The following is a 26,482-nucleotide window of genomic DNA, read 5'->3' as shown; positions in this document are numbered from 1 at the left end:
ACACCACTGCCCCACTGCTTTTTTTTTCAGTATCAAGCTGCAACAATGTGATGTAAATGCACAAACCCAAATCAGCAAAGCACAGAATATTCATATATTTATGTTTTTATGTCCCTTTTCCCTATACAAAAACATCATCACACTGGAGGACCCTAGAAATGGGCTTTCTATGTAAGTGATTAAACCCAGGACTTTGTTGCAACAAGCAAACACTTTAACCACTAGGCCACCACTCTTACATGTGATGACGCAGGTATGTCTCAAGTAACACTACATAGAGATACAAGGTATTCATGCTTTCAGAGACAATTCTCAAGAAATACATACAGTAGTGTTAAATAAGTTTGTAGTAATAATGTCCCAACATGGAAACTGGCAGAAATTCTGTAAACCTTGGCAGTGAATATATGCTCATATGAAATTAGCAAAATCAAATATACGTCCAGGAAATAATTCCCCGATACATTCATAACTGTTTCATATTTCTTTATAGCAATTTCATCAATTTTGAACATTTCCAGCTACCTCTACTCATCACATCTATTCCCAACACTACATTGATAATGAATATATTCCAATCCATTATCAGAAATCTTGCAAAGAGCAATGCTTAACGAAAATGACATTTCTGCTGGCTGTCGCCGTCCTGTTCCGTATAGAAGATCTAGTCAAATCTATTTACCCAATCTTCTTGAAGGGCAGACCTATTTTGGGCATTCCATGTGCCTTGGAATTGGCCGAGAGCACCTATTTCCCAATCCCGTGCAGAATATCAGTGAGGGTTTTCAGCATGCATAAGTGGAATCAGATCTCAAAATGACAAAGTCATCCTCCTGGTTCCACTCTTTATTCAAAAGAGATGCTCTCAATTGATGAGGGAGAAATTGCCCCATGAGGAGAATCAGACATATATATATGATACTTCTGCAAAATTCCTATGGTAAAACTATTCATGAAATACAATTTTCTGATTGGAGGTTGAGACATGAACCACAAAATAACTTGCTGAACTTGCATCTTGGTATATATTTTCAGACGCATGACTGAGCTGTCTACAAAACAAAATGACACTCAGAAGGCCTGAGTAACTATTTTGAAATGATTTTGTCTCTTACAGACCAACTAACAGGCACTTAGGTATAATAAAGATTGGGTGACTGTCCGAGGGGATCTATATTATCTCAGGTGATCCTTACTGGCTAATGAGAACGAACCACAGTACTATTTGAGGTGACCACACTCACTGATGTGCTCTTTACTATCTAAAGAGATTTACATAGCCTGATGGTACCTTTTCCTTCTGAAGAGGTATGTCCAGTCTGAGGTGACCCATATCATGTGATGCATTCCATTCCTGAAATTACCTAGATTGTATTGTCTAACGTGATCCATATTGTCTGAAGTGACATAGCATAATTGTCTGAGGTGATCCTATGGTCTGTAGTGACCCAACATTCTGAAGTGATCTGTACTGTCTGATATGATTAGCAATGTTTGTAATGGCCACAGTATGTGATATCATTGTCCTCTCCGAGGAGACCCATACCATCCTACAGTCCCAGTCTATCTAGGATTCCATGCTGTCTAAAGTGACCATGCTGTCTGAGATGACCCATATCATCTAAGAGTCCTACACTATCTATGAGCCCTTACTGTCTGAGATGATCCATATCATCTAAGAGTCCTATACTATCTAGGATCCCATGCTGTCTGAAGGGTCCTCACTGTCTGATGACCCATATCATCTAAGAGCCCCTTACTATCTTGGATCCCATGCTGTCTGAAGGGTCCTCACTGTCTGGTGACCCATATCATCTAAGAGCTCCATACTATCTAGGACCCCATGCTGTCTGAAGGGTCCTCACTGTCTGGTGGGCTATATCATCTAAGAGCCCCATACTATCTAGGATCCCATGCTGTCATTCCTCATTTACCCATGGTTGTTAATCTTAAGCGTAAGTTAATCACCCATTGTCCGACTTCAAAGTCTAGTACATTACACTGTACTAGTGTCCAGTTGACTTCCCAATGTTACTTACATTGTCTGTTTATTAAATCAACAAGAAAATCAGCAGGCATAGTGGAAAAACTATCAGGGCAAGTGATTTTACATGAGCCAGTGTACTGGAGTACATTACCAATTTTAAAGTTATTTCCACCGATGAGTTACCTGGCAACACAAGGATAATGTAATAAGATTCTTCTTGATTGCCATCTAAACAGTCTTAATACAACATTTTCCTGTAGTCCTAATTTCCTGACAGTTGTGCATTAGCTGTGTAAGTGACACCAACCACCATTGCACCATTGCAGACACTAACCCTTTTGTACACAAGCCCAATGGGGAAATCTTCCACACTCAAGATACAACATGGCTTTTATTTTTGGCTTATTGGCCATGGGCTCCCTGCTGTTGATGATAACAGGTCTGAAGTGCATTGATTAAGCCAACTCGAGGAAACCCTGTCTGTTAATTTCTCACAGGAATAAATGAAACTGCACTCTGAAACTCTCTGTCTAGAAGTGATGTATTAACACCCTTGTCTGAGGAGCATGTGTTTTGCATTCAGTTTGCAACAGTTCATTTCTTGATCATACATAGATGTTTCAACACACCTTAGAGCTGCTGGAGTACTGTTAGATGAATACACCAAGGCTCTAACCTATATTGCTAGTTGTCAGGATAGGAGAGTGTCTGTCCTTCCAGTTTGGTATCCTTTCTTTCTTACGCCACCTAATGCCGAGACCAATGAATGTTCCAGTTTGGTATCCTTTCTTTCTTATGTCATCTAATGACGGGACCAATGGATGTTCCAGTTTGGTATCCTTTTTTTCTTGTCATCTAATGCTGAGACCAAAAGATGTTCCCAGTTTGGTATCCTTTCTTTCTTATGCCACCTAATGCCGAGACCAATGAATGTTCCAGTTTGGAATATTTTCTTTCTTATGTCATCTAATGACGGGACCAATGGATGTTCCAGTTTGGTAGCCTTTCTTTCTTATGTCATCTAATGCTGAGACCAATAGATGTTCCCAGTTTGGTATCCTTTCTTTCTTATGTCATCTCATGCTGAGACCAATGGATGTTCCAGTTTGGTATCCTTTCTTTCTTATGCCACCTAATGCTGAGACCAATAGATGTTCCCAGTTTGGTACCCTTTCTTTCTTATGCCACCTAATGCCGAGACCAATAGATGTTCAAAATTATTTTCATTGGGTAAATTCCTGTACATCAGTTTTTAAGGTTATTCTCTAAATATTTAACTTATCTACATCAGTCGGAACAACACATAGTTATTCAAATGATGTATACTGAACAGCAACAGATTTGCAAACTATTTTTTTGTCAAGTTTTTAAATTGAGAGACACACATTTGAAGACTTACTTTTATGAGGCTTCATTTTTTTTGCATTTCTTTTACTCACAGTATATTAAATACAGATGTGCATATACATTATTAATCATATCTTCCATTTGTTGAAGTTAATGGTCCACCCCTTTCTACAACATCTACTGTTATTATACCGCCATGAAATAGCTAGAAGGTTGAGTGAGTGAGTGAGTGAGTTTAGTTTTACCCCGCACTCAGCAATATTCCAGCCATATGGCGGCGGTCTGTAAATAATCAAGTCTGGACCAGACATTCCAGTGATCAACAACATGAGCATCGATCTGCGCAATTGGGAACCGATGACATGAGTCAACCAAGTCAGCGAGTCTGACCACCCGATCCCGTTAGTCGCCTCTTATGACAAGCATAGTCGCCTTTTATGGCAAGCATGGGTTGCTGAAGGCCTATTCTACCCCGGAACCTTCACAGGTCAATAGCTAGAAGGAATAGAGTGAGGCATTTCAAAGTGTTGAATGTGCTCAACATTTGGTTTAAGAATATGAAATAGTTCCATCTAAAACCTGGATTAACTCAAAAGTCTTCTTGTGCAGAAACAAGCCTAAATCAACACATGCTGAATGTCTAGTGTTAAGAGGAATAAACTGGATCTATGATTTGAATCTAAGTAGAGGACACATAAGCCCCATCCCTCCTGCCCCAAAAACCCTTCCCACCTTGTCCAGTTGTGTGAGCTGCACCTACCTCTGCATGTTGTCCAGGGGTGAGGACCTTCCCACACTCCTTGCACCTCAGACAGTTGGGGTGCCAGTCTCGCCCCAGTGACGTCTTGCGCTCCGCTGAAACACACAAATATACTGTCAGCACCTTCTTACCCTAAAACACAAATATACACTGTCAACATGTTGGTACAAAATACATGGATTCTTTCTTAACACTAAAGTATTGTAAACATTTGGGTGGAAAATTAGGCGTAACAACCTGCAGTATCAGATTCTTGGCAGAAAATATGGCATCTTGAACAATTATGACCTTATTCTTGTCTCATCCATCCCATGTACAAAATGAGTGAGTGAGTGAGTTTAGTTCCACGGTACTTTTAGCAATATTCCAGGAATATCACAACAGGGGACACCAGATATGGGCTTCACACTTTGACCCTTGTGGGGAATCAAACCCTGGTCTTCAGCATGATGAGCGACCACTTTAACTACTCAGCTACCCCAAAGCCCCTTCTAATCTACAACAAGATGGTTCACAAGTCTTATCTTGGTGATAGTATGGGGTAGAGATAGTGTTAAGTGAGATAGAGATATTTCTGTTCAGATTTTCCATAGGGAACCTATGACCTTTGTTCTAGTAACTTAAACAATGACCAGGGGGGTAAATGAAGGTGATGATATTATCAACTTAATTTCTTCACAAACATTCCTTAAACATATCCTACATATCAGCTTCACAATGTCAGATAACATAAGGTTGCCATGGCAACTGACACTCGTATGACAATGGTTATATGTTTTCTCAGTTGCTGTTTAGCAGTTTCTTAATCCTAGTTCATCTTCTACAAGTTCCACTTGTGACTTGTGTGGCTTGCTACTTATGTATGTGTTTGATTGTGTGGCCTCACTAGATGCATTCTAGTGACATCAGGGTAGTCTGTAACTATTCACAAACCAATGATCCATGTTAAGGGGAATGTCTCCATTCAGCATGATAATTACATGCAATTACTGTTGCTTGTCCCTTCAGTATAGTTACTGCAATTTGTTACACGATCGCACATTTTTTCAGTATTCATATAACATAGTATGATATATCACGACCTCTTTAATGTGGATTTCATACCAAAGTTTGATTCGTTGACTTTTGTTGACATTGTTACTTTTTAAAAGGTCATGTTGTGGCAAATCAGAGATTCGAACCCATAATCAGCAAATCCTGACAACAAGTCAAAGGGACATAAGTCTGTGGGGCCAAATGTGTGACTTCTATGCTGCATCCAGCAACATTCCAGCTATATGTGAAATCTTTCACTACTGTGCTTCAGTCATACAAGTAAGAACTCTGCCACAACTCTTCCTCTGAAGGAAATTAGGCAGAAAAACTTTTAAAACACTACTTTCAGTTTCAAGTGTTTGGTTTAATCAATGTATTGCATCCTGATATGTGTTCCCCATAGGACCATCACAAAAGCAATGTTCTAGTATTCACAGCCATAGCATTATGATTACAACACGGATTACAAGGCATGATTAAGAAGTGTTGAGAAGGTCATCGATGTAATGTACACAGCAGTGATATAATCACTCCATGGTCACTGACAGTTGCTATGCATGTTATATAAGAAAAAACTCCATCAAACAAGACTGCACCAAGTAGTGCTTAGTGCTGACAGTTATTAAGTAGTGTTGAAGAGTTGTGGTTGTCTTAGAGCTGGGTTCCTGACAAGGCCGTATCAGCAGATGTATGGATAAAAAATATGCTGATACGGTAGGAAAAAAATCAGAAGACGTAGCAGATACGCACCACAGCAATGGTGTACGGTCTTAGAATCATTTACGGACATATTCATCTGAAAAAGTATTGCTTCATTGTTTATTGACCTGAGTAGCAAGGTTGTGGTGCATATGTGAAACAAAACACAAGATTACTTACACACCATTAAATTCCATTCAATACTATAACTTTCACTATTACTCTTATATTGAAAAAAATTAGGCGTACATACTGCTCATGTTGAAAAATTATCTGGAGCCCTGCTTAGAGCCAGGATTTACTGAGTCCTACACTTGGTCCATTGAAGTGGTGCACTAAAGATCTTGTTAACAATTCCTTATTACACACACCACGTACCTGGGTTAAGAATTTAAGCAGTATTCATCCAATGAAGACCATTTACAGAGGGGTAAACAAATTCATTGTACATGTTTGCAGCATAAATATTATAAGCCCAATAAGTATATGATGCAAGCAACACATTTAAAGGAAAATATTTGGCTCAATTAGTTCATGGTTAGACTGAAGCTGTTCAATAACACTCAATAGGAATTGTCAAAGCAAAATCCTTTGGACCATTTTGAATCATGAAACATGAAAGACAAAAATGATAACATAAAAGTTTCAAAAATTTAAGAAACATTTTTGCTTTTAAGCATCTTTTCATGCAGTTTCTTCTTATTGACAAGGATAAAACCTGATTTCAAATCAAGCAGATGCTGAACCTATAGTAACAGCTACTCTTTACACCCCTGCGCGGTGATGTTATAATTATCATGCTCCCAGAACAAATATCTCTGACCAACAGCTTAGCATTGCACCATTCCACAATACAACCTCCCCATTCATAAGCCTGTCAGTAATCAATTGAGGCCTTGGTCTCCTTGAGAAACAAACACATGGGACATGACAACCTCTAAGAGTGACAATCGATTGTGACATTATCTCTTCCCACATGGCAGCGAGCAGACAAGTGTCTGTGGGAGTCAGTCACTGACAACACTTCTATGTGCTTTAGGCTGGGGTTTACCACAACTGGTTTTTGGTTGACGTCAAACACAGAATAAAATGATAAGCCAAGTGACAGAAGCTTTCAGACTAAAAAAATAACCCTTAAAGTCATTAAGAAAAACAAAACAATGGCCTGGTTACACCAGCAAGAAAGATAATTGATAATGTACAAATTCATTTATAAATGAGCATGTACGTAAAGGTTAGAAGTAATGTCCCACTTTCATATTTAGTGGTTGACAGATTGTATTCAACCTATTTTTAGCTTGGATGTTTGAAACACAAATAAATGTAAATTTTCATAGGTAACTACAGTATAAACTGTCAAAACCGGCATCTGTCCAATCTGGCAAGTTGTCAACACTGGCGTAAAATCTTTGTCCTAATACGGCACACTGTCTAAAACGGATTATTTCTTAGGTCCTAATGAGTGCTGGTTTAGATAGCTTCCACTGTAGTTAATTAGGTTAACATGAACGTGTTTACATTTATCATCAGCCCTACAATACGGCACACTGTCTAAAACGGATTATTTCTTCAGTCTTAATGAGTGCCGGTATAGACAGCTTCCACTGTAGTTAATTAACTAACATGAACTTAACAAGTCATACGTTTTAGTTATAAATTAACAACACACTGTCAGCCTGAGATGAGCATGCCTATATGCGTGTTTTACAGAAAAATTAAAAAAACAAAATAAACTCTAGTATTTATCATAAAAACTGAGATCATCTCGTATCAGCCATAAACTGGAGACTGTCACATCAAAAGAAGAGGCAGCAGGTCCTTCTGTCTCTAAGTCTGAAAAAGCAGGGTTGGAATTTGGTACAAGTACTTTCTCCTCTGTATCCCATCAGCTAAAAAACGTAACACATCCTTGTGAGCATAGCTGACAGGCAAGGTGTAAGTACTTCCTTGTGAGCTGACCAATGTCTTAAGAAAGCACACGTCTTCTTTTAAATGAACAATGTCTGGTATCTCTTTGAATCCAGGTGGTAAAATAACTCTTAAATCTGACCTTTTTCTGCTCCGCTTTGATGGGCTCTACATTTAAAACTTACAACAAAATGTCATCTTTTTTCATCATCTCATGATTAAATTGGAACAATTATCTTCAAGATAAATTTATGGATAACAAGTTCTTGTTTGTTGCATAGAGCAATGCTTTGGGGTAGATTCTTTCACTGTTTTCTGACAATTTTAGCTTGAAAACAGAATCAAAACTGAAGCTTATTCTATGCAAAAAACAAGAATCTATTATTCTTAACATCATATGCTTCATATTTCACTCAACAACCAGAATACTGGTCAAACCTAAACATAACCTGAAAGTTTAGGAACATTTAACTACTAGAATACTCCACTGTTCGTGTGTCAGTGATCTTGTACGCACAAGGGATGAATGTCTGCTCAACAAATTGACATATCGGTAAGTGGACACTCCTATGAACCTTGCCGGTCTACATTAAATTATGTTAAACATCACAAAACAAATCACGAAATGTATCACATATACTATCCCGCATTGATTGAAAGCGAAGAAAAAAATTACATCATTGTTCTGAAGGGAACAATTGTGTGATGTCACAATTAGGGTCTGTTCATTTATTGTGAAACTAGTTTGGGTTTCTGAAACTGGTTTCTCCTGTCATGAACAGGTGTCTAGTTTTGGATACATGGTTGCAAAGGGAAACTTTTGCCATCTGGTTCCAAATACATTGGTGCCTCTCACAGCATTACGCACATTGCCAATTTGTTTGGTGTTTCAGATTCCACAGTTTCAAAATGTTTGATGATGTAACTGAGGAACTCCCTTATATTGACAGAACAAAAAATTGACTGGATCTCAGGCCATTGTGCGTTTAAAGTCATGCAGAGGTTCAAAGTCAAGAGAGAACCAAAGGGTGTCTTGGACGTATTGATGGAAGTCTTACAGGTACATGTATATCATGTCCTAAAGATCATCCGTAACATGATTCCATTCAGTGATCTTACAAGCTGTGTTCCCACCAAGTTTGCTGTGATAGAACACAAAGCTGAAACCTGCCTTGGAGATGGTTTCGAAGTTTCAGAACCCAGTTTTAGGTTTTGACAAGCACACGGTTTTCCAGAAACCAAAACCGAATTAGCATAATCGAATATTATATGTAACCCTTAGTGTCCAAGGGATGAGAGTAGGTGGGTCCTGCCTCAAGTCACATACAGTGGAAGCTGTGTAATCTTACACTCTCTGAGAGTGGGAAAAATTGTCAGATTGTACAACATGTGGACAATTCAATGTCTCTTTGCTTGAATTCTTTTTAAACAGTACCATACATTGTAAATGGCTTACATCATGAAAATAATGCTAAACAGCTATTTTCTTGTTACATAAAGGGTTACAAAACAAATTCTGTATTTACATATACATGTACATCCTCACATTTATTCTCTTCAGTACAACATACATACCATGCTGGCCACTACTGGGGTGGATACAGGATTTGGGATAACGGGGGTACACATATACAAAGTTGGGGTAAATGTTGATCAGGGAAATTTTTCCACAGGTGTACTAATGCTTAGAATTCCAACATATATCTGTATGATATGATAAACTATTACTGAGCCCCAAATCCTCTTCTGTAACAAGTTGTTTGGTCTCTAGCAGGACATAACATTTCTTCCTATTGTATCATGTATGTGTTTTTACTTGACTTTTATATTTTTACTTACACTTACTCTTACATGGGGCCAAAGTATATAACACAGAACATTCATTTTTATCAGTATCCAGAAGAGAGTATCATAAGTACATTAAAAAAAGTAACACATAAAAACAATGGCTTTGTGGTACATTATATACACGTATTTACAGCTTGTTATCTAAGCCATGGGTAGCGACCAGTTATCACTGCGTACCAGTTTTTGCCACTTTCTCCTTATAGCACATGAGCGTATCTGATAGTATCAAATTCCTTGTTTTTCCACATGACTTTCTCAGAAAGATCTTGCAAATACCAAAATATTTCCATGGGCAGCAAACAAAAATCCAAATGAATAGAAAAAGATACTTTTTCTCTATCATAATAATAATGGGATTGGGAATGTCACGTGATCGACATGTTGGGGGTGTAACTTTCAAGAAGAAAATCCTAGAAAGTTAGACCAATATAGTATAACTTGTGGTTTTACTAACAAAGTAGTATCTATTACTGGTTTTGCATACAATTTCCCAGAAAAGATAATTACAGAACCATTTGAACATTTCTACGATCTTGTCTCTGCTATGCTGAATGCATGGTTAAAACTTAAAGGTCACATGCAACGTAAAACACAACTTTGCAGATTCTGATACCTTTAGGCATGCACCGACCAAAACAAATCATGAAAAGTGCCAATTCAGTCTACAAAGTTGAAAAAAACACAATGAAAAAAAAGCCCACGAAATCGGAGTTCAAACGATTCACTAAATTCACCCCAGCGCTTGGGGGAAAACTTGTTTCAACAGCTGTGCTGCGCTGCACCCATAACGCATGCGCAGTGAATAGGTTCGTGGAGTTTGAGTTCGTGAGCAGTAGTCTAATCTTGGTGGTGTACACAAACAAGTAAATAATCTACTCATTACATAAACAAGCTTGTTGATTGTAGTAAGCAGCCTCTGTCACAGAGAAAGCTCCATGTCTGGTTTATTGACACCTGTATGTCTGCTTGCCTGCCTGTCTGCTAAAGACAATATACAATAGACTGCTTCAATCATTGACCACGTGCAATTTGAACTTAACACCTATCAGGCTATAAGCCATAAACAAAATAAATTGATTTACGACTCGTGCACCAGAGACCAGTCTCTGCCACATTACGTAATTAGACAGGTGTGATACTTGTACACATGACAAGTTTTTATGTCTGTGGGTTGCAAACAAACTACATCCATTTTTTGGTGCAAACTCTTTCAAGTCCTGCTTTGTTCTTGGATGAATGACAATTTCCAGTCACCCAGTAGTTCACCATCTCTGCTGAGATGATTTTTGATTTGATCGAACTCAAATTCAGAAAACGTGTATTTACAAAACCTAACATCTCTATATACATTCTCTAGGGATAACAACTTATTCCAGTTTAAATGATTTTGTTTGACAACAGTATATGAATCCATACTGAAACAATGCATCAAGTACAATAAAAGAAGTTGTTATCCATAAAGAATCTTACTTTCTCGTGACTAGCCATACTTATAAAAGGCCCATCAAACAGATCATCTTTCTGTACACACAATGAGCCTTCAGCGTATCAGCAAATGAACCAGCCAATCGGAAGTCATCGTTACCCTTCAGTGCACAGCCACCCGCTATGACTGGGTTCAGTCTCCCGAGGACTTCGTTTCGAGGGAAGTAAGCCCAAGTACAAAATATTGCACTTTTGAATCGCGATTGTATGCTAATAATTTTGTTTGTTTTTTAACAAGCAGCAATGTATATTAGATGTCATGAATAAGTGACAATTGTGTTTAAATTATGTTTGATTTTTTGGTTGCATGTGACCTTTAAATAATCTGACATGATTTACATTAAAGTTTATTTTCAAAAAACATATCCACAAATAAAAGGCTGGAAAGGTAATTTAATTACAAATTTTATGTCATATTTGGGAAATAACATAAACAATATGAAGTGGCAATAACTGTTCCTGTTAGGTGTTTGGAAAGCACAATATGTACTGCCGAGCTTCTCATTGGCCACTTTACAGAAAGACAAGATCATACACTGTAAACAAGCCAGATACATCAGTGAATAGCTAATCTATCATCAAGAAACCTTTTATTTCATCAGGTTGAGAAACTACTATGGAAATTGCCAAACAAATCTAAGAAAAAATGGTGATAACTGGTCGCTAGCCAGTAGACTTGAGGCATGTATAGTGTTGCTTATCCAAACATTTTAACATCTGTTGTTTCATCTCAACCAGCAGAAACCAGTGACCACTGAGTATTTATCTTAATGTGCAGGAGTGACGAGATACAGCCATAGAAGGCAACCACTTCACAAATAAGCTGGTGATTTCTGTAACACATAACAGTCCTTCTGAAACACTCTGGTAACATCAAACACAACAGGAATCACTTCTTTTTTTAAATCAGTTATGTTGTGTAAAACATCAGATAACCTCATCTGAAAAACAATGACAGTGGGGTATTGTCTTGAGGATGGATAGAGCTGAGATTAATCTTTGACTTCTTTCTTAGACACCCACAAAGTACCATGTATGAGATAATTGTTGATAATTTTCGCTTCAAAATTATCACAATGAGACCAGCATGAGGTTTTGTCCAGCCCGGGATGACTAAAGGGCGAGAAGCATTATGTGTGTACAGAAGATCTGTTCTACCTTAGATACCTTGTGAAGACAAACGACAAAGCACTCTGTCACTTTCTGCCCATAAAACTCACAGAGTACTAGACAGTGTTCTGCTCCATAGGATAATGCCAATTACAGCAAAATACCAAGAGAAAACTGTTGGAACAGAACCAAAACAAGCCTAACAAAACTGTCAGAACTATCTTGACCTGGCACTAGTCTCCTACAACTACTTCCATTATATACACAACCATCCATGTAACAAGCATATGTTTAAACTGAAATCTGTCTGAAAGCAACAAGCCGCAAGTGTATAATTTTTTTGCTTGCACACATTCAGCATCTAGCATTCCTGCATTGTGCATGATACAGGGCCAACCACACTGAAGCCTCTTCTGGATCAATAGAGACTCAATGTAATAGGCCAACAAGCAGAGCCACATACAATTCCACATCATTGTCACGAGTGCTGTGGAACTATCTGTCTAAAGTCTGCGGAAACAATATCCTGGTGGCAATATTCGTGATGAAAATAACCTACTGCACATTCACCATGATATACTGCAACACTCTTTTTTTAACAGCTTCTAAATGAGTTTCGTGGAGTTTTCACATATTTTTTTCAGAAAATGTAGCATTGACATTACTCATGGATGTGGTTGTTTCCATAATTGTCTGCTTCAGTTTCCATGGATGTGAACAGAATGCATCTTGTGTGGGACTCCTGCCTTTTCATCACAAATAACACCATCACCTTACACAAAATTAATATTCATACTAAGGAATATTGAAATCATAGTCTTTTCCTTGTTATACAGAGCAAGCAGAAACAATTAATCCTATCAGTTTGACTTTCTACTTGTTTCATTCATTTGTATATTTATACTACTCAAACACTGATAAGGAACTCTGATTCTTTCTAGTTACTATAGTTAATCTGTCACGCCATGTGAGGCCAGATTAACTAATATCAGACTCAGATGTTCCAAATTTCTTAGTTTTCTCTTTAGGCCAGACTAGAAAACCTAAAGGCAGGAGGGAAAAAAATAAACATAAAATCACCAGTCAAAGTAATATTCCTTCTAAATACTAAGGGTATAACATTTTGGGCCATTTAATAGGTGTATGTGGGGTAAAAAAACTTGTTTTAATTTTCTCAAGTTTACATTTTCGGCCAATGAAATCATTAGGATTAATTTTTTTTGAGTGGGAAAAATTAACTTTTATTTTTGTTCTTATTCTTAAAAAATATGACCAGCAAATATGTAAAACAAAAAATAAAACTGGTCTAGCCTTGGCAAGTTATGCCAACCAAGGGGCACCAGAAACTGCTCTGAAAGGTTATTATTGTTTAGGCAAAGGGACTTCAAAAACAGAAGATCATCCTCAGTACAATTTGGACAAGGTGTCTGTACATGCAAGCTAGGAAAATGAATATCTCATTAACTGAATCAATTTAGAGTTCAGTGAGTAAGAGGTAGTTTGCACTGATGAATGGAGTTAACATCACAAGTAATCAGTTGTTAGATCTTCATTTCCTTCACATCACAGTGACATCACGTCACATCCACACATCACTGTGACATCACATCACATCCACACATCACTGTGACATCACGTCACATCCACACATCACTGTGACATCACATCACATCCACACATCACTGCATTGCAATGAGGTGATATCAAAACTGCTGCATGCATCCCCTTTATTTCTTCCTGTGTTGGCTAACACATTGTCCAATCAAGCATTCTCTTCATGTGTGACTGTGTTGACATTTACATTCAACTAGCATCTACACTTCACTCCTATGACTACCATCAAAAGCTGTTGTACTCAGATGCACTCCACTGTCTGTTTTTTTTTAAAACTATATATTGATCAAAATAAAAAATCAAATGATTTTGGATGATAAATAGAATCTCACATTGATGTCTACTGACATCAATCATATCAACACTCGTTGATAAAGGTAAAAATATCCTTAGCATTCCTCGGATATGTGTTTCTTTATCAATTATGTTGATATATGTGATTTAAGTAGACACTTGGGTAAGATTCTCTATATATAATACATAGAAATAACAAAGTAACCATGATGCAAAAACAATAAAGTCATAAAACAAAACTCCCTCCACTTAAGTTACATTCCACAGCCTGCTCACTTCATTATTATTCAGGTGGGATGTGTACCAACTTCAACTGTAAAATCTTGATAGTTCTTGCTCTTTGCATTACAATTGACTGATAAAATTACCAATACTTTGAATATAAGAATTAATTTAAGTAGGGTAAAATCCTGAGTCATCACCCTCTGCTTCATGATTTCAGTTAAAATTAAATAATTAACATACTGTAGTCAAAGTGACAGTTGTTTGATGACAGTATGTCTTTCATCAAAGTACATGTAACAACCTGCCATAGTTAAGAATGAAGGATTACTAAAATCCATGTTATGTCACCATTAAGGTACACACAGGTCACTAGGCTATATAACTTAGCCATAATCTGTGATTATTGTAGTCTGGCTAAACGTTTGTCAGTCCATATCATGTATTGTGCCAACATGTTTCAGTGTTGTCACAAATGCTATTGACAGAACCACTGACTTATGTGCATAGAAGTGTCACAAAATGTTTCACTTTTGTTAGAGTATGCCAACATGAAGCATGAAGTACATAACATATGCACAGCTTTCTTTAGTATCAGTATGGACTTGTCTGACCTCACACTGAATACTGATAAAGAATCCTTGACACTGCACACTTCACAGATTCTCTTGTCAAATGTGCACACTACCCTAATATATGCTACTAAGTGTGAACATTTCTACTCCTATCAGTCATTCCATGAGGGAGTGAGTGAGTGGTATTGTTTCAAAGTAACTGCAGTCTATGGAAGTGAAACACTGCCACTCAGCCACAGTGTAATCCTTCCTTAATGTAGGCCATTTGGATATAGTAGTTCAGTTGACACTGGTTGAACTGTGGGTGCTAACAAGTGGTTAATGGTGACATGAGCTGAATTCCTATAGCCTCTAAAGTCAGTGCAACATGATCTGGTATCCATCTATCACTATCCTGGAGTGAATTGTTTAATGCCGCCCGCACTCAGCAATATTTCACCTATTTGACAGCACTCTGTAAACAATCAAGCTTCGACAAAGTTACAAATAAAATATATAGTGATTTACATAAATAAACTTGCCAGTTATGATTACAAGTTTTCTTTGAAGCTGCAGTCCGCAAGCCAGCTCTGAATTGGAGCATGATGTAAAATTGTGACATCACAACTTGCTCAAGTCAAGAATCTTCCAACAAACTTCTCCCCAAATTTACTCTATAATGTCCACCTGACCGTACTGCAAATTCAGAATTCCCCTCAAACATTTACATTTGGTGGGTTAGGTTGACTCTCCAAATTTTTGCGAGGAGTCAAAATAAAAATTTGGTGGTCAAACAAATATAATCGATTTTCAAGTAATAATAAATTTTTCTTTCAGATATATGCATCTTAGTCTGAATTCTAAAGAATTATCGTGTGTACTTTCAAATCAGTTTAAAATCAGAAATCAATCAAATTTAGTACTGAATTGTGTGGTTTTGATAAGTGATTTTATTGCATCAGAAGCAACACAGTGTTTGTTGTTAATGCATATTTTCACTGTACACTGCATCATGTATGCAGGTTTTCTGCATCAGAGGGAACCCTGAAATCACCTCTTATGGCAGACACTCAGAGCTGAAAATCAATTAAACCTAAAGTCTTAAAACAGTGGTCATGTAGGCGTGGCCTTGAGATCACATCTCCTAAGCAATGTCACTGGTTACAGAGACATACAAAGCCATCTCTGTTGGCACGCTTCTGACATGTTGCTGGTCAAACCCTGTCCTCTGTACACATGAACCAAGCAAACATAACAAACACATTTCTTGTAAATCTTCTACATCTTAACTTACTGTCTGGAAACTTACATTTCTCTGCAATCACATTGGAAATATAAAAAAGATTCAATAATGTTAAAATCTGAACCTTTCCTACTGATCATCAAAATTAAAGGATCCTTTTGGAAAAATGATAAAATGAATTCTGATACAGTGAAAGTTGATTTCATGTATGAACAACAGAGTAAATGTAACCTAATCATTTCTTATTCTGAAATCTAGGACTTCTCTCAATAACACTCAGACCAAAAGAACAGCAACTTCATCAGCAAAGTATTTTCTTCACACTAATTCTGACTTGATCATGTGCAACATGACACTAAACAAATCAGTATGCATGCACAGTTGTCAGGAAACCACAATGATGGTGCTTGAAGAGAATCCAAACCGATACAATCTTCCATCCATCTTTAATGACTGCACAGCAACAAAACAAGCATTGGTTCCAATACAGCATGCAATATTTTTTTTATCAATTATTCACTTGGTCAATCAGGCCTGTACTTAGATTGCTATTGCCGTTCTGTCGACTGTAGCATTGAGTTGGGTATTGATGGGAGACAGCATAGATTTATGACCCTAATTTTCAGGGATATTATATTCATGACCAATAATTTGTGTTAACTCTTCTGTTTCCTGATCATTATTTGCTCCAACATGGAGATCAATCGGTGACACAGTCCAAGATGACTTCATACAGAATGATGAAGGATCACATTTCAACATGAAACATAAAGCAGCAGGTTTTTACTATTTTCACATAAATACATTGTTCCACATATAGACCTAATCATGAAGGGCCATTTGGTAGCATAGTGGTTTAAGTGTTTCCTCACCACTCGAAATACCCGGGTTCAATTCCCTACACGCACAAAACGTGTGAAGCCCAATTCCTGGTGTCTCCTGCTGTGATATTGCTGGAATAGTGCCAAAAGCAGCATAAAGCCATACCCACTCATTTATCTAATCAAAAGACTACGATCATTCAAAATAGATATCCAAGCCACAATTAAAAGTTTTGTTTGCTTGTGTAACAGTTCACCCTGCAATGTATGACAGCGGTCTGTAAATAATCGCGTTAGGACTAACAACTTTGGTACAAGTCAACCAACTCAAACAGTCTGCCCACCCGATCATACCAGTTTTTTCTAGTAAGAATCATTGGAAGCTCAAGATCAATTGTAACCTGGATCTTCATTAGGGCACAGTTGTATATAAACCCACTTTGCTGGACAGGACCACATACATCATTTACAGATAGCACATCCTGTACGTTGGAGTGAGTGAGTGAGTGAGTGAGTTTAGTTTTATGCCGCACTCAGCAATATTCCAGCTATATGGCGGCGGTGTAAATAATCGAGTCTGGACCAGACAATCCAGTGATCAACAACATGAGCATCGATCTGCGCAATTGGGAACCGATGACATGTGTCAACCAAGTCAGCGAGCCTGACCACCCGATCCCGTTAGTCGCCTCTTCTGTACGTTGGAAATATTGTCTTCCTGCAATCAGGCTAATGTAGGGGTCCTGATTGCAAGTGAGTGAGTTGGGTTACTGCATTTAGCAGTATTCCAGCAATGTCCAGCACCATTACATTGCTGGAATACTGCTGGAATACTACTGTAATACTGGTAAAACCCTACTCATTTGCAACCAGGACCACTACATCAGTCTCAAAATCAGCCACCAGCTTGGCACTGACAAACAAACATGTCCTGGCTACCTTGTCATAATGGGAGTTTGTATCTTTAGATGTCTACTTGCGAATGCCCTACCACTGTCTTAAGTCATTGAGACAACCTTTCATTTAAGCATTTCAAGCATTCATTTACTTTTCCAAAACAAATCACTCATGAGAGTACTGAATCATTTCATTCTTTATCAAACATTCAAATCTCAAGGTTATGGAACTTTTACTTCAAATAGAACTATCCTCAATATAATTTATCCTGAATATTTCCTATCTAGTTTTGCGCTTTAGATACACAACAGCAACAAGTATCTTATTAACATGTAAAGTTGTGAAAGTAAGTACATGGAAAATAAGTACATTCAGAAAAAGAGTGTTGACAAACAATAACCACTAATTTCTAAATATTTATCTAAGCAATGTACTCATGGGAACATTCTAATATGCTGAACGTGATGTGTATTCGTCATGTTACCACACGATCACATATAATTTGAACAATCACACAATCAGTTTGCCTTGTACAGCCTCACACAAATATAACAGTTTTCTCCACAAACAGCTGCGGCCTCAAGTCACAAGGGCTCGTCAACACCAACAATTGCTCCTGGTTTGTGCACATTCTGGTCACCACTGGACATGTCAATATCATTGAGTAGCAAGGCTTGGGTGGCCGGAAGAAATACCTCTATTTGTGGTAATAAAATGAAAGAAAATGAACTATCTATAAACACATTTCGGAAGCTTTTCAGATGTACTCAGATATCTGTTTGTAGATGCTGACGCCAACACAACAGTAACTTGATACAAGAATTTGGAAAACTAAAGACTGAATGATTACACAATGCCATTTTAGAAAGTGGTCAAATGCAACGTATGTCATATTTGGGATTTCACTTTCTCAGTAAGTACAAATTCTACTACTTTTTTGGTTGAGTCCCATCCGGGATTCGAACCCGCACCCTCAGAGTCAGGCACCTAATCGCCTGCACACAAAGTCAGCCGCCTGTAGAAGTCTTGGTGGCTGAGTGGACTAGGTGGGACTCAACCAAAAAAGTACTAGAATTTGTACTTTACTGAGAAAATGAAATCCCAAATATGACATATGTTGTAAAGACTGAATATCTACAACAGATGTCTTCTGAATCTAATACCATGTTATAAAATATTATATCATCGGAGAAATTATTAACAACAGTATGTCAGCATGCTATCCTTCAATCAATTCTAGCTATGTTATTAAGGAGTAAGGATTCAAATAATATTGACCACTATTTGGATTAGTACCACTGCATTTGGGGCTTACCAGTGGTTCTATTCTATCAATCAAACCAACTCCATCAAGCATATTTACAGGCATAAATTCATGCTTTCCACCACATACACAACACTGCCAAGAATGTTACTTTGCGAAGACCTGTAAATAATTGCAGCCTCTGAGCGAGCCAGTCAGTCAGTCAAGATTTATGCCACTTTTAGCAATATTCTTGCAATATCAGCAGAGGACACCAGAAATGAGCTTTGCACAATGTACCCATGTGGGGAATAGAACCCGGGTCTTTCGGTGACAAGCAAATTCATGATGTACATAACATAGAGAGTTAAAATAGTTTATTATGTGAATGCACAGCTGCAGTCCAAGATGGTACAGTTATTCATTTTGTTTTTATGAATGTCATAACATTCATGCGCCATTTGCAAAGGTTTATGATTTACTTGATTGTTTTGAGACCTCCAAGTCTTGACTAAATAATGAGATGGCACAAAGAAACAGCCATGGTGAACGATCATTAATCTGGATCAGTCAACCAATGGTTGATAGAAAGAACACATATAAACATGACAATAGCTAGTCTGGAGTAAGCTGAGAGGACTTTACTCAGTTCTCAGCAGCGTATCAATAACCAACACAAATGGATTTTGAACTATTCTTGGACATCAGAAATATCTGTGAAATGAATGGGATTACGGGCTGCAATGGTACTGGTTAAAACGCACGGAAAACTGGGATTTAAATTTTCATGACTATTCATGAACATCTCTCTTGATTGCAGATTGGAAAAATGACTCTTGAGCTTTGCAAAAAGTGAGAGAATGTTTAATTACATATGGAAACCAACCAATATTAATCAGAATATTTTCTGTTTAATCCTTTTTCCAGAATCTGCTCACAGTAATCATGGGACCTTATGGCATTCACCATTGTATCCAGACATTACAGCATTCCAAAATAATATCACGGCTGTCTCACAACTGTCAGACTTCCTCAGTAAATGAATAAAAGTATTTTACAATGTCAATAAAAGTCATGTGTTTCCATATGCAGGATTTATTGAGATTTTGATATCTGGAAATTAAATTTGGAACAGACAGCATTTGGACTAAGAATGAAACAAGCAGTTTAATTGCAAATTCTGCACCATGACTCACTTCTTCCATTCATAACTGTAATTGTCTTAAGGGAAATAGCATATACTCTCAATGAAACCCCAAATCACATTAAATCTTTCTGTATGACATTTTCTTCCACTCCATATTTATCCTGAGACATGGATGACTGATCTAACCTATGTATATCACCACAGCGGGTAACCAGCAGCAGGGACTACTTCCCCTCAAACAATCCACGGCGTTAGCCTGTTTCAGTGACAGGTTAAAAGGCTGATGTTGACATTTCTCTCACCTGCTGACGATATACAGAGCTCCTTGCACTGACAACAATGGAACACATAATCAATATCATATGGATAATTCTAATACACTGCAGAGAAGCACAGGGAGCTGTGGATTCATATACTGGACAGGATCAAGGTGCTTAAGGAAAATGTAATGCTTGTAATGGTGCCACATAAGATCCAAATTAGAACTCCACCCTCAGCAGCCTATTCTTCTATTAAATTAACTAACAGTAATGGGTGGTGAGGTTTGGTGGAATTGTTGACAATGACACCATCTCCCACACTCATAAAAATGCTCGCAATGAAAAAAACTCATCTATAAGGTCAAGACTTCAAAACAATTCAGACTGTCAAGTATCTGGCTTATCGCTGTGTGAGACATTCAACCACAAACCAACAAACTTAACTTCCAAAACACATGATTGCAAAATGAATAAAATATAACAGGAGGTGGATGCAATAAGACAAATCAATGAAAACAACCTAACTGTATGTATAAAATATCAGTGGAGGACATTACAGATGGTGGGGTAGTGAGGCGGATCTTGGGTTTTTACTTTATGAGCGAGTTTGTTTAGTTTTACGCCATTTTTAGAAATATTCCAGAAGTATCACGGCAAAGGAACACCAGAAATGGCCTTCACACAATGTACCCATGTGGGGAATCAAACCCAGGCCTGCAGTATGATGAGTGAACGAACCACTAGACAACCTCACCACCCCGCATGATGCTTGATGAAAACTGACTCAGCCATAAATAACCTTGATGACGAGCTAACCATACTCTGTTGACAGGTGGGGCAGTGGGGTAACTGGTTAAGGTGTTTGCTAATCACGCTGAAGATCCGGGTTCAGTTCCCCACATGGGCACATATCTCGCATATTGCTGGAATATAACTAAAAGCAGCATAAAAATAAACTCACTCACTATTGACAGGATATGCAGTGATATATTCATGAAACGTTTGTCCATTTACAGTGTCACCTTGATCAATACATGAGCACATATTGCACGTGTGAAAATGATCAGCTGCACTCCCACAAGTGATCTCAGAAATACTGACAATAGCAAGGAATACCTATATCTCATCAAACAATCTCAAAATGAAAAAATGTTTTAAAATTTATGACATAATATTTGTTATTCTATAACTTTATGAATCCTTAATGACCAGTGGTACAATATTGTAAACATTAACAAAAGGTTTCAAGGTCACACCTTGCGTCACACCCAATGTCAGTACGTTTTATGTCATTACACCCAATACCCTTCTCATAAAGTATTGATTTCATGTTTGAAATTGCAGTGTTCGAGTCAGATGAGACTGCACAAAGTGTTAATGCCAGCATTCCTTGCATACAGAGTACAAGCATGTTTCGGCTCCTACATGTCATTATTAATTCCTGGAAGTCTAAGTAACATGCTGAACTTTTACTTAAGTTTGTTACATTTATGATGTGTCAATACATACATCTATTCATCCTAATAATCAATATCCACCGCCTTTGGATTTTTTTACTAAAGTCTAGCTGTATTCACAAACCAATATGGACGATTCAAAGAAATAAAAATGATTTTTTGGGAGTTATCCTTGGAAGATGTAAATCATAAAAGTACTGGAAATGAAATGACACATTCAAAGCAAGTCAGTTCCCTACCTGACCTATACTGAAACATATTTCTGTACAAAAAATAGTTAGAAGGCGTGACCGTGAAGAAACAGTAGGACAGCTTTAATCTTAAAATTTTGTTATTTTCGTTTGTTTGTTTGTTTGTTTGTTTGTTTGAAGCTGAACTCAGCAGTATTTCATCAGTATCCAGACTCATGGCATGTTGTATTCTTTCATTATTAGTAGCATGCATATCCTTCAGACATAGTGACATATCATACAATCTCCTGAGGACTGTTTGTATTCCCAAGTTATCATGTTCACTTTAAATTTCAAATACATGTATAAGATGCTCAAGTGTGATTTATATACTGCATGACCCTTGATACAAACACTTTGAAGTAAGATTTTAACAATCCTAATGACAGGAACGCAGCAGTATCATTTTTATTGTCTCTGCACCCTAAAAAATCACTCATCCATGAGGTATATTTCATCATAAAGCTGCACCAGATGCCTACATCATTAAAGTCACTACAGCATAGGTTTTATGTGATGTCTTTACATTCAGCCCACATGCCTTGCCTTTATCTTCAATAAAAGTTTCACTCTGATCACCAACCACGTGAACATTTTACGCGTTATTCATCAGCTGACAGTAAATGCAATATCCTGGCGTCGACATCAGCCCGTGCACTACAAAGAAAGCTATGCAAATGAAGGATGGTGAAATTCTTATGGAAATTTTAATTGTGTCAGTGCTGAAATTTCATTGAATGTCCATGCTTTTGCCATGTGAAAATGACCACTTTTGCATAAGAAAGTGTTGACTGTTGTAGATTATTCTTGGATACGTTAAATGTTTTGTGTTACACAACTTTTAGCAATATTCCAGCAATATATATCACGATGAAAGACATCAGAGTGAGTAAGTGAGTTAAGGTAAATGCCGCACTCAGCAATATTCCCACCATATGGCGGCAGTCTGTAAATAATTGTGTCTGGACCCGATAATCCAGTGATCAACAGCATAGAACTGATCTGCGCAATTGGGAACTGATGACGTGTGTGAACCAAGTCAGCGAGCCTGACCACCTGATCCTGTTAGTCCCCTCATACGACAAGCATAATTGCCTTTTACGACAAGCATGGGTTGGTGAAGGCCTATTCTACCCCAGACCTTCACAAGTAGGAAGACATCAGAAATGGGCTTCACACTTTGTACCAACGTGGGGAAATGAACCTTGGCTAGGCTACCCCACCACATCTGATATGTCAAAGACTCAGTAACTACTAAAATATTCGTAATATTAACTTCCACTCAAAGTCCATGCAATTGTTTAGTATGAATTGAGAGCAAGATTTTGGTTTACTAAAACCAACATATTGCTGATTTATATCCAATTATGTGTCAATAGTTATTAACAAATAAGGCATAATTCATCAGTGTAAATACACATAAATAATATCACAAAATGTTAAGACATGTATAGCAATATGGCTGCCTGATGTCAACATTTCAAATGAAATCAGTCCATTATTTAAAAAATCAAGAACAAAGTTTAAAACCACCAAATGAAGCTACAACAAATTTTCTCTTCATTTCATCTCTATATAAACCAAAAATAACTACTCTGACTCAAATTAAAAATTCATCACAAAGCAATGCACTCTGTCACAGACACAACATCCCAATTTCTACTCAAGGGGCAAGATTTCCAACAGAAAAATAACTAACAATATGCACAAGGTTGTATGTATAACAGGTTGACCTACCCTAGTTTGTCGGAGATTACTTTGTTTACCAGCTAGGGTTGAATAACTAGGCATGCCTCTAACCTGTATATGTTCAGTGCAATAGCATCAGTTTGTCAGTGGACGTCTACATAGAGTAAGTTCGGACGTTGTGTCTGGTAAACCGATTTGCATGCCTTAGTGAGTAAAGTTGTCTTTGAAATCTGAGATGCTGACTTGAAGCTTTCTCAACAAAATGAATGTTTGTTTAATATGAGCTAAGAACCAGGGCCCTTATTCTCAAAACGTTCGTAGCCCTAAGAATTCTTAACTTTGATAATAGCCAGTGTGTTAAGAATGGGTTTAAGAAATTCGTAGGGCTACGAACGTTTCGAGGATAGCTAGTCAGGTCAGATTTCTGTACTGATGAAGACAGTGAGGCCAGTGAGAATAAACTGAGTTTAGTCTTCACCGATTAAAGGGTAATTCATTTGCAAAGGTACGTATTGCACTGTGAGTGAAATTCAAGAAATACGTGAAGGGACACTTATACTTCCAAGTGTTCCCTTATTCATTTCTATGAGTATATGTTGTTTCACCTGCTATATGGTAGCTTTTTATAAACAATGGAGTCTGGACAAAAGACAAACTAGTGATTGATAGCATGAGCATCAATCTACCTGATTGACTAACAAGTACTTTTTCAAAACAGTATCCTTTATACAAGACAGTTCAGTTTCACAAGAATGTATCACTCCTTTTAAAACTGTTTTCACACAGAAAACTTTTCAGCTAATGTTGTAAGACATTATCTCAACCCAGGCCTGTGTGCCATGATTATACCTCTACACTGTCCGCCATGTTCTCATCAACAAGATAACAACTGTGCAGCCTCAGTCTGACAGTCATGAGAAGCATCACTTCCTGTCACCATGATAACCTGCTGCCTGATAGAGTCTTTCCCGCTGGGACTTTACGCCTCTAGATATGACATGATGACAAGGACTCTCTCGTGCAGATAAAGATCATCGATCATTAAGTTGACACTGTGCCATTTAAGGGCCTGGTATTGACAGGGATAGTCACATATAGCAAGCAGTACCTTTGTATCATAAAGATATAGTCTCAGGTGTTACCAGGGAAAAAGGTTTTGACAACCTGACTTATCAAATGGCATCAACCCGTGAAGATCCCGGGGTAGAATAGATCTTCAGCAATGCATGCTTGCCACAAACGGCAACTATGCTTGACATAAGAGGGACTTACTAATGGGATCAAGTAGACACATTTGATGACTTGGTTGACACATGACATCGGTTTCCAATTGCGCATGTCAATTCTCAAGCTGTTGTTCACTGGATTGTCTGGTCCAGACTCAACTATTTACAGACCATGGCTATATAGCTGGAATATTGCTGAGTGTGGCATAAAACTAAACTCACTCACTCACAAAATGGCATGAGTTGATCAGTTACTGATATGCAATGGCAAAAGTAACTCAAATGTACTTATTTTATTCATTTTTCACAGTGAGTATGATTTTTCAATGCTTTAGCAATTTACCAGCATCATTATGCTAAGTGACACCAGAAAAGGACTCCATATACTACAGAATATATAACAGAAATGGATGGCCTGATAAGTGAATGCTTTAACCACCTGGCTATCCAACTGTCATTACTCAATCACATTCTCAACATTTGTCTCTCCTTATGTTAAGGAGGACAAACTACTAGACTAAGCTAGTGTTTTATCTGGCTGACAAGTATTCCAAAGGGTAAAATATGGCACACATAGTGCCAGTTGGCATGGAGACCCTACTCTGGAGCACCAACCATAACCATATGGTTATCGTGACTTGCACCTTAGCTTTATGACCACTGTCATTATTTGATCAACAGCTTTAATTTTGTCTCAGTGTGATGTAAATGTGAAGGGTCTTTTTTTTTTTTTACAAATTTAAATCTTGGGGAGGATTACAGTGGTCATTTTGTGAAATGTCAGGATACTTATATCTTCTATCAAGCATGTACAGCAATGGCAAGAAGAGATGATGTTTATTTTCCCCTTTCCTCCTCTAGCTTCACACATGGTGAACGGATGAAAACGAGCGGAGAGCGACCCACCCATTGAACATTTAAAGATTGTAACACAGCCAGATAAATGACAAAATTACACAATGGCCATCATATCGTCTGTAGTGAAATGGAACACATCTGTCATATGTTACCCATGTGTGCAAGAGAGCGTTGCAGTCTGCATGATTAACTGTGCTTAGTTCCACTGAAAATGTTTGACTGTGTCAGATATGTATTTGTTGAATTATCTTCAACATTGTGACAGAAGTGATGATTGGAGAGAAATATAAAACAATAAGTTACTGGCTATCAAATGCCATTCGTTGCACAACGTAATATTTCCATGAGTAGAAACGAAAATATGGCTTCTGTTTCATTTCCTGTAAGGACACAGGGTATCATCAGTAATCATAATTTAACTGCCCAGTAAAAGTAAAGTTGGTAGAATTTCTACCATCAAGTGAGCCATGTCCACTCACTCAGATTGTGTTATATTTCCACATCATACAAAGGTATATGATCAAAGGTCTATTGAATTATCACTAAAA

The 26,482-nt window shown here is 37.6% G+C and overlaps 2 protein-coding genes across 3 annotated transcripts in view; one reads left to right on the top strand and one right to left on the bottom strand.

Annotated features, from left to right (window-relative positions):
- LOC137284830 (caspase-7-like) overlaps window positions 1-26,482 on the top strand; it is a 654,824-nt gene that overhangs the window by 541,000 nt on the left and 87,342 nt on the right. The gene's annotated exons all lie outside the window — the stretch shown is intronic.
- The window catches only part of LOC137284824 (ras association domain-containing protein 2-like), a 94,924-nt gene that overhangs the window by 66,124 nt on the left and 2,318 nt on the right, over window positions 1-26,482 (bottom strand). The window contains exon 2 of the mRNA XM_067816823.1: window positions 4,095-4,189. Within this exon, the coding sequence (XP_067672924.1) occupies window positions 4,095-4,189 (95 nt within the window). The remainder of the gene's footprint in view (window positions 1-4,094; window positions 4,190-26,482) is intronic.

The sequence above is a fragment of the Haliotis asinina genome, chromosome 5 (assembly GCF_037392515.1).
Source record: "Haliotis asinina isolate JCU_RB_2024 chromosome 5, JCU_Hal_asi_v2, whole genome shotgun sequence".
Lineage (NCBI taxonomy): Eukaryota > Metazoa > Mollusca > Gastropoda > Lepetellida > Haliotidae > Haliotis > Haliotis asinina.
Note: the sequence above shows the minus strand (reverse complement) of the source record. Positions and strands in the feature narration are given on the sequence as shown.